Here is a 10,195-nt window from a genome sequence, read left to right on the forward strand (position 1 = left end):
ATTTTTTACGTATTATCGCTTGTAATTACGTGCTATTTTATTTTCTCCATTGAAATGCAGAGGTTTATAATTTACAATTTTGTGTAGCAGGCACATTAGCTCTCCTTACGGCCGATTTTGGCCAATCCCCCACATGGGTACGTTCTACCGGACGCACTCACTAGACGCACGCTCACGTGCGCGCAGCATTTTCTTGTTTGGTTTTGTTCGCTGACGGCTTAACTGAGAGCTTAACCAGATCTGCTGTTAAAACGTGCGTGCTGTGCATACATGTAATTCAAGTACTTTTATCATGCGATCAGTGCATCTTAACTGGATATCTTTAGAGAGAATACAAACTTATCTACCAGCAATGCCTCTAAATTGTTACATTGCACAATTAAAGCTCATTAGCAAACTACCTATGAAGGACATAATGATTTATGCTCCACTGTCCTTTTGAGCAGCGTCAGAAACAGCTATAGGTGTACGCGCAATACTGCTTCAAACATTTCCATCTCCTGCTGACTAGCGATAGAAGCTAAAGAGTATGCGCAGCCATTTTAGCTAGCATTCTTATTCATGCAGGAAAGCCAAGCGCACCCAGAAAGCATTCGCAGCACCCCGGCAGGTAGCACCTGAAGCGCCATTCTATCGCGCCAATTCTACAGTAATCGCCGGCGGCGTGAAATCAAACTACCAGCGGTCACAATATATGCCACTTCGGTGGGCCGCACAGGCGCGTCGTGAGCCACCGAATAACTTGGCCATACATAGTGAGAGTGTTGCCTACTATCAGTAGATTGAGAAGTAAAACAATCGTAGCATCGCTGTTCCTTCCTCAGAACCATTGACGTCCAATGCAGAATGGCGAAATCATTTTATTGCGCGCCCAAAGCAATTCTAGGATTTTCGCCTCGTACAGAAAGTTCCTGAAGGGGTCTAACCTTGGTAGATGCCACTTCAAGAGGTTCTTAGTAGTAAAGGGCGTTCTTTAACGTAACAGCGAGGAAAACATAGCTAAGCCATAAAATGGTTCGAATAGTGACAGCTTCAATTTTGCTAGTTAACCGCCACTTGCGGAAGCGTTTCATTATACAAGAAATTCTCGAAATAAGGGCAACCTGTTCTGTACCCGATTCTTCTAAGCGAGCGACTTTCGAAAGCCTATAACATGTGGGCACCTGTTGCTGCCCAGATAACGCAAGCTCTAAGGCCTATAGTTCTTCAAATTCAGTTCTCTCGATTTCACAGTCACGTCGGGGGTTCTGAGCAGTGGTTAATCTTATACTTATCTTTTGTGACCTCGAGCTCCGTCTCTGAAGACTAAATGTTGCCAACTTTTCTTGCTGCTTATTACCGTTCAAGGAATACGACAGGATTTGTAGGATCATATCTATTATTCTTTTATATACACGTGTAAGGGCCTCTTAGGGGCGCTATGTCAGAAGTGGGTGTTCAATAATCGCAGGCCTTATTACATATGGCAAGTGTTACTGTAATGGGCCTTGCCCTCCACAATACACGCTTTTAATGGCAGGGTAAAGCTGCAATTAAGTAACTTGTTTTTATTGTTTTCTTACTATACGTGTACGATACTTTTGAAAGAATGTTAGCATTTTTGGCTCATTTGCATTAATTGGAAATCGTAAGAATGTGTTCAAAAGCGCGGTTTTGTCTGTTCCGACTTCCCATTTGATTTTTTTTACTCCTGCTATAATGACACACTGAAATGCATGCAGGGCAAAATTGAACGATTTGATTGCACTTTACGCAATGCAGCTGAGGCTTGAATAAAGGGAAAGGTAGTAGCATTTGTAAAATGGGAGATTAAAACTCAGAGATCATCAGACAGCTCAAATTCGCGTCGACTAACTTGACGGTCTAACGGTAGTTGGTGAGATGGTGAGATGACAAGAGAAAAAACACGAGTAGATTCTTTAGCTATGTGTTGGGTGTTGTTGCAACATTCACACCTTTTGTACTTGGGACTCGACCACGAAGCCTTTTGCCGATCGTGTGTCCGCCCCCCCCCCCCCTCGTTTTTTTTCGATGGACACCACCTGGTGTACTTGCAATGGCGCACTGCGTGGCAGCAACCCATGGTGCGGTTGGGCACACGACCTTTCGCCGTTGTTAGAGCCACACAAGCGTTTCCGCCGTCGAATGACGCTCTAGTAATCGGAAGCAGTCGTGCGAAGTGACAAAAGCCTCGAAGCATCTGAATTTTCCTGTGCACGCCGCTTTTGATCTTTCCTTTCGTGGCATGTCCGACAGCACTGAGAATGCGGTAGTTGTACGATACGCAGAAAGTGGGAATACAGGCGACTGAGGCAGCCACATTCATCGTGCCATTACATCCAACAAGCAAGAACGTCCAATTTTGCGCAATTACAAACACCATGCCAGAACATTCATTGCGACAGTACATCAATCGAAATCTCCATCCAGTTTCGGCCATCCGACGCGTCACCCATCTATCGCGGCAACACGTCGATGGAGAAACTCCGCCAAAAACCGAGTCCTTACAATCACCGTAATTGTACATCGAACATGCCACTACACACGCCACGGCAGCACATCATAGAGCAGCCTCGTCTGTAGCTGACGCCCCCTATTGCCGAAGTGAGCCAGCCTAATAACCACAATTTCGGGCCTAATTTAACTCCGCAAGTAACTACGCTAACAACAGTTGTGATTGCCAAAAACCACATCGCATACTCGTTTGGTATTGTGGTTTGGAATTGTGGTTTGGAATCCAAACTGGTTTGGAATTCTTGTTTGATGGTATTTCAGAGTTCAAATTCTTAGTTTCAACCGGTTTTGTGCACTTACTTTCAATTAACGCACATGATATACAAGTTGCACTTGCAGTGTGGCGTAGTTACCACTCTTGTGTTGAAAGTACACCAAATAATTCCACTTTGCGGCCCAGGACTATATTGGCCTGAATTTTTACTCTGGCTGTAGCTTGAACTAACGCAACCATAGTGCAGTGCCGAGCGGGCTCATGAAACAGCATTATTTCAATCAAAGATGCTTGATTGGTATTGAACTGGTTCATGCTTTCTTGTGGGTAAATGTGGTGGGTGATTCTATAGACAAATGTAAAGCTTTAGACGAATCAGGAGCTCTTTGCTCCCAAGACAAGCAAAGTAGTATTGTGGACGACGACCACTGCACTCGCACATTCACAGTACCCGCAGCCGCGATGGGCCTCAGCTGTTAAAACAAAAATGCAAATTGCTACACCAAACCTGACCCTTTGCGACTGCCGTTTTTGCTGTTACGTCCACTGACATGGGGCTAATTTCTTATGGCCTCTTTTGTTGATTGTTGATTGTAGGTTTTAACGCGCGGGCGCAGCGCAGTTGATGAGGCACGCCGTTGTGGAGGGCTCCGTATTAATGTCGACAACCTTGGGATCTTTAACGTGCGCCGAAATCTCGTACACACGGGCGTTTTTTGCTTTTTGCCTCCATCAAAAAAGCGGCCGCCGCGGCCGGAATATGGACCCGCACCCTCGTGCTCAGCAGCGCAACGCCTTAGCTACTGAGCCACCGCGGCGGGTATGGCCTCTTTTGTTCTGACAGCAAAGTTACACCAGCTGTCAAACACTTCTGTTTAGGAGCTCATGTTTGTGAAGCGCATATTACCTCATAGTTAGGAGCTGAGTAACGCATACATTTTCCTTCGTGGTTTTAGACCCAACTGGTGAGCTGGCTCATTCTTAAAAAACTTTACCCTAGAACGAATCAGTTAAGCGCCGTCAACCACAGAAACGTTTTGCAAACTTTTGGTGAATATGATCGAAAGAAAGCTTCTTTCTGCATCTTGCACTACGTACATGTTTTACTACAGCAGCTTGAATTAGGGTCACGTAAAGCCACGATGTGACAGAGACAATAAAAACATTAAAGGCCATTACGACAAGACAAAAAAGGAAAAATTGCGAAGAGTAGACGGGAATGTCCTGCTGATACGCGCCTGTATTCTTGTACCGGCTTAAGGACATCTTTATATTTTTAACAGTTTTAAGTAGCATTATCCCACTTGACGACGCTCTAAAGACTGCCAGTCAGGTTGAGATAACAATGTTGTTCGCGAAAAAGATGAGTAGGTGAGTAGGCATGAGGTTCTTTTATTTAGTGCCATTGTCACTATGCAATAAAACCGAGCAAACACGCACAAAAAAGGAAGAGCGTGACACCGGAACCGCGTTCTGGAAAGTGTGTCTCTAAAAAAGTTAGTTTTAGCCACAGCAGCCAAGATGTATGTTACTCTAGTCCACGTGGTGCTACCGCCATCAACCTTGACATATTAATTAAAGTTACAGTGAGCAACTACAGCTAACTAGAAGCTACACCAAACACCGTTTGCATCCAACGGGCGGTTACCTCCAATGGACGGCTATGTTCATTCACCCGCTAAATCTAAACTGCTGTCAATGCACCTACAGAGAGCTATGCTGGAGTGCAATGATGGACGTACTGACTAGTTCGATGCGTCGACATCTAATTAAATACAGGACAAGATCCCAGTTGCCTTCCCTTATCTTCAACATTGATGGTCCCAGTGACTTTGACCTCAGGAAGATGGCTTTGCGAGGTCCATCAGGTGTTTACCTATTCGGACTTACACGTGCGCTTTCAGTGAGTGCTCGCCTGTTTTCAATGCTCCGGATTTTCGTGATCGGTTCACTCCTGACAGCAACGCGGAGAAATGCAGAAATGATAAACCCAAATATGCCTACTGAACAGAGAGAAAAAAAGAGAGAAATAGACCGTTTTAATGAATACCCCACCGGTTAGCACCCCCACATGGCCGAGCGGGGGGGTGAACACAGTTAATTAAAAAGGAAAATAACGGTATAAAAATACGTAGTAACAATGAATGACAGGTTGAGGAAAATAAAACAAATAAAAAGTTTACAACATCAGCAGAAAAAATCGAGTTACAGAACATCGACCAATCCCGAGTCAGACCAAAATTTCAAAAGAGCCTTTGTCAAAAGAGCGCCGCCTCACCGTGATTCTGCACCGGGCCACGAAAGTGATTCAGTTTTAAAGAGATACCTTGTAGCCTACGCATAAGAATTCATTTCGCTGTTTAGCGTAGGCTTTTATGCTGCGGGCGGTAGCACAAGAGATGCCGTATGTCCTCTTTCATAGAGCACACATAGGTATAGCAAAGCAGGGAACCAGTCCCGGTATGGCACTCGGTACACTGTAGGCCATCTACGCATCCGAATAAACGGTTCAGTCGCCTCTGCGCATGCGCAGTGGCCCCGGCCACATACCGAGTACACTAGGTGGAGGGATTTTTTCTCTCTGCTCTAACTCTCTAAGCTCGCGCACACAGGAACGCACTGCTGTCCACTCATATACAGAACGATGTACGTACTTGAACAGAGTTTTCCTATTAACGCGAAAACGCTAATGGGTCATCTATTCACTTTTTTGTGACCGTTAGCCACCCGTTATCAGCAGTACTTATCAAGCCTCCCCAGAAATACGTCATTGCAGCGAATCGGAACCTACAACGTAGGCAGGCAGATACGAGGGCTTGCCTGAATCTCGAATACGGCGCAGCGAAAGCTGGGGTGTGGAAAATAGGGCACTGGCATTACAGCAGAGACAAATGACGGATGCGTGAGTACAGCAGGTGCCACTCCTGCGCAGTAAAATTAGTTGAAATCTATGGTTGGACAGAAGCCCGTCTGGTCGGGGTGGGTCGTGATACAACGCGGAATAAAAAACACCGACGAAAAAATATATTTCGCAAAATAAAAGACGTTTCGGCTCCCACACGGGAGCCTTGTTCACAATGAATTCGTCACTACATCAGACCACGTTTTATGTACGCCTAAGAATGTGACATAGACAGTGGGAGTAAACTGGAGGCAGATTGCCCTGCGTTCGACTCAATGTTCGCTCCGTTGTCTGTATGATCTGTATGAACAATGATTCCAGATGAAGTCGTGACGTGAGATTCTTCTCTTTTGTAAGAATGCGTTAGTTATACTTCCTCCGTAGACATGGCCGCTAGCTGTGCCAGTAACTGACGTTATCACACCAAGCCGCCTCCCCCACTAGAACTGATTCAAGAACCAATATTGTGTCACGCAACTGAACAAGGTGGCAAAATATCAACACCAGTCTCTTCAAACTCACGGACAGCGAAGAATATGAGCAGAAACGGAAGAACGTGTGTCCTAATTTCAAAGAAAACCCATTATACCGCTTCAAATTATGCTGATTTTTAAATTACTCTTCAAGTTACCGCAGCTCTATCACCGCCACAACCCTATCTGGCTAACAAGGAATCACGCGGCATAATTAAGAATTGACTAACCAATAGGTAAGGATTTCATCAGAGGAAACAGCCACTTAAGAATTCAAGGCTCACCTTTACGATACTCTACTATACATCCAATGTGCGCCTGCAGAGGTGACAGCAGGTGTGGATTAAGATGAGAAAAGACTTTCACCCGGTGATTGCACTCCGGAGCGACCCTCTATATTGGCCGCATCGGCAATGCCGTCAGGCACATTTTGCTCATTGCGATTTTGTTAGTTTTCACCGTTGTGTCTTACCCTACTCAAGAACATTTTCAATTAAAATTTTCACAATGTCTGTAGCCTAACTTGTGAAAAACGCTGGAAAGATGTACCCTGTTATTTCTACATTCTTAATTTATTTCTCTAAAAGCATAGTTTTGTTTAGTCAAACTTTCTGCCACTGTGCTACAGCAATGAAATTTACCCTTGTTTTTATCGGTTTACAATACCATTGCCATAATAATTTTAAATATTTTCAAATGAAGAAATTCTTCTCGCGTCTTGCATCCCCTTTCGCAAGCATGAGGTTTTCAAAGCTACCTGTCCACTGCTGAGCTTTCTGTAAGAGCCCTGGTGAGAACCTGTCTGGACGACCAAGGCTGCCAATTCCACCCGCGCTGAATGCATTTCGGCTAAGGACACTGCCTTAAAAAATCAACTCAAGCACATCTCTTGCTATCAATAAATGTTTATTGTCACGTTTGTCTCTTTCTCTCCCCAATCGATATTCAACATTTCGTGCCTCTTTATGCGGCAGGTGATCTTCGAGGTAACCCGTGCTGTGGGTGTGACTTTCACAAGGTTGGGCCACGCGATGAACGTGTACGCATCCCGCGAAGTGATCTTGTCTGCGGGAGCCTTTGGGTCTGCACAGCTGCTAATGCTATCCGGCGTTGGCCCGAAGGAGGACCTCGAACGAATGCAGGTGCGCCATGAGCGGCATGCTCAGGGTTAATTTTCCAAGTCGCAGAAGCTGTTCAAAGGGTCTATTTGCTCTACCAGGCGAAACTTACATGCAGTCAGGAGCCAGTACCCGTGCAGAAGGTGTTCTATTTTGGAGTTTATGGCTGCTAAATGGTTTGTGTGAGAAGCTGAGAAGTCCTAGCAGAGGTTATACCTGAGCCGAAGTAACTGGCTGTAAAAATGGCGCATTGAGTTCACCAATAATTGTCAGAACTACTAACTACCGGCTTACGCTTGCTTCAAAAATTCTGAACCAGTTTCCACAACGCTGCAAGCCTGGTGCTACAGCGGGGCTCTGTTCGACTCACTTATCTAAGAACTAGACGACTGCCGTATAAGCAAATCAGAACCATTTACCCTCACCATTGGAGGCCTGCACTACTTCTTGTTATTCGGGGGGACCAACTTTTTGTCATTCCTGTAGATGCATCCAATATTCCGTGATCATGAGTGCCTCCGCTTCTTACTCTGCTTGGCCAAGATGGGCTTAAAATCACTATAAATAGACTGGCAGTGGCATCAAATCTCAGTAAACTGGATGTTGGCGAAAACCATATTAATTCAAGTTCCCCGCATGGTAGTAAGACACAATTTAAGCGTGAGACAAACCATCTCAAACTTTGAAAGCATGTACTTTAGGAGCCACTTTTGCTTGACAACGTCAACGCTTAAGTTCCCAGCAATAATGATGGGTCCCTTTTTATAAAGCTTCTTCAGCTTAGTGCCGATGAATCGCATCAAGTCATTCTGGGTAGTTAGGGGCAATGTAAAGTTCTTGCAGGCACCAGTACGGGATCCACGGCTCATCGCCGCCGATTACATACTCCCCTCGCAGCGCGGGGCGCTTCCTGACAATCCGACTCTCTAGGCGTCCGGATCTTTCTCGGTTGCCCCATCTCCCATGTGCGCGGCACGGCGTCGGAGGTAGCTCTGCAGCCGGTAAATGTCACCAGAAAGCTGCGTTTCCTTGTTGAAGGAGCTTCCTTAAAAGCGGAGCTGCGCGTAGAACAACCAGAAGGAAGAAGTAGTTCAGAAAGCTAAACAGGCCGAGCCGCTCGAATTTTGAACAAACAAATCCGCTTTTCGGCTTTACCAACTAGCGAAGTCTCGGCATTATTAGTGTGGCATGTGACTTCAGTAGCAAAGGACAGGCCGCGCGTGTTCATTGATGGCGCTAACGAATTCTCGCTTCTTATCTTTGTTCATTCAAGTGGTTAGGTTTCTAATTTAGTTTTGTCTAGCGGCCCCTTAGCCTTCCTTACGCCATTTTCCTGACCAATACGCCACGTGGATACCAGCCATGTTAAAAAGAACATGACGAGAGAGAGGCGCATGTGCGTTCGGTACTTTTTTTTTTGTTTTTTCTGTTCGTTTCCAGCGCAAACAAGACAGCTCTGCTGTTATAAGGAACTATATTTGGATTTTTATTGTCATTGCGAAGGGTTAATTTGTGAATATACTTATTTACTTAGTTATTTGTTCCAAGTATCTGCAGTGCTTAATGGGCAATAATATAGGGGGATAATTTGAAATCTTAATGATAAGTATACAAACAAACACGAGCCGCAGAACGACAACGAGATCGGTATTCCGAACACAGTAGCGAAATATACCAACAGGCAATGATTTTATACAGTGGCATTCAGGAAACGGCTTGAGTAGCAGTTAAAACATTCGTTGATCGTTAGAGGGAAGGTTCCTAGCTCGCCCACTGGGTGTGCAAAAGAACCTTTACTATTTAGAGTAGCTTCTGAACAAGCAGGTTAAATTCGGTTGACGGAGAGGATAGGGGCCAAACAGTACAAAAGTCCCGGTTGTCAGGGGAACGCCACTAGTGAGTCCAGGTTCGGGTGTTGGACTTCGGAACATTTCCAAGCCAAGAAACGCCGGGCGTCACACTTTAAAGCATTTTTGGCAAAAGAGACCACATAGACAGCCAGCTTTCCCTTTAGATTTATTTCAATTGCCTCGATGTTAATCCAGTTTAATGAGCAGAAACCAGAATTATGTGAAGCTCCGCTGTGGATCCCAAAACAAACTCTCTGGGCGATAAGCGGGCGGCCATCTCTGTGAAGGGCCCAACAGGCCACCCTGTAGTGGGGCAGATATCCAGCGCCCATCTCACGTCCCGCTATCTAAGGATGGCGAAAACACCATTAAGGAGGACGTGAAGCTGTGGTAGAACTGACCGATCTTGATGAACCAGTCATCAAGATGATGAGGCATGGCAAAATAAAGCTGTCATCATTACTGCGGTTGAAAGTGATCTGCAGCAATGTCCTGATGCACACTGCCAGTGCCATTGCACGTGCTAAACCCACATCTAGAACGAGGAGGGCAAACTTGATAATATCGGCTAATGGTTGTTTTTTCTTCAAACCGGTTTAGTGTGTGGCATGTGGTGATGCAAGGCAACAGCCATTCCTCATAAAATACAATTGCACCCTTTGTTAGCAGGCCAGCCCATATTTGCCGTCCCATACCATGTGGAACATGCTTCACTAATTCTGGCGCTACTGAGGATCATCTGCTATACCCCTAAATCATAATGGCCATCTTCATGTTTCAGATATTACAGCACGGTAAATTACCACGTATATTCCAAAGGCTCTTAACACTCATACAATGAATATTTTAGTGGTAAGAAAACCGACAAACAACCGCACGTATGCGTTTTCTGCATTCTGTACTTTTGCGCTTTCAGCGGTACCTTACAGTAAAACGTTTGTAATGTTCTTAGGGTACTACTACGTAGGGGCTCGCACTGCATCGAATGCGGCTAGAACGTGACATAAAGCGACACTGCATGGAACCGTCTTGTTGCCTCGCTGATTAACATGGTTCAATTATTATTTCCCTTTCAACAAAACAAAGCATTTGACATCAGCTGTCGCATTAACGTCAAGAGCCGT

At 45.2% G+C, this 10,195-nt stretch overlaps 1 protein-coding gene across 1 annotated transcript in view; it reads left to right on the forward strand.

Moving 5' to 3' along the window:
* Nucleotides 1-7,245, forward strand: part of LOC144148037 (glucose dehydrogenase [FAD, quinone]-like) — a gene marked incomplete at its 3' end in the record, with an annotated part of 44,004 nt that extends 36,759 nt beyond the window's left edge. Inside the window, exon 6 of the mRNA XM_077679638.1 lies at nt 7,078-7,245. Coding sequence (XP_077535764.1) covers nt 7,078-7,245 — 168 coding nt within the window. The remainder of the gene's footprint in view (nt 1-7,077) is intronic.
* Nucleotides 7,246-10,195: the final 2,950 nt, after the last annotated feature.

Source organism: Haemaphysalis longicornis, unplaced genomic scaffold (genome assembly GCF_048455015.1).
Source record: "Haemaphysalis longicornis isolate Haplotype H1 unplaced genomic scaffold, Haemaphysalis longicornis Haplotype H1 scaffold_730, whole genome shotgun sequence".
Taxonomy (NCBI): Eukaryota; Metazoa; Arthropoda; class Arachnida; order Ixodida; family Ixodidae; genus Haemaphysalis; species Haemaphysalis longicornis.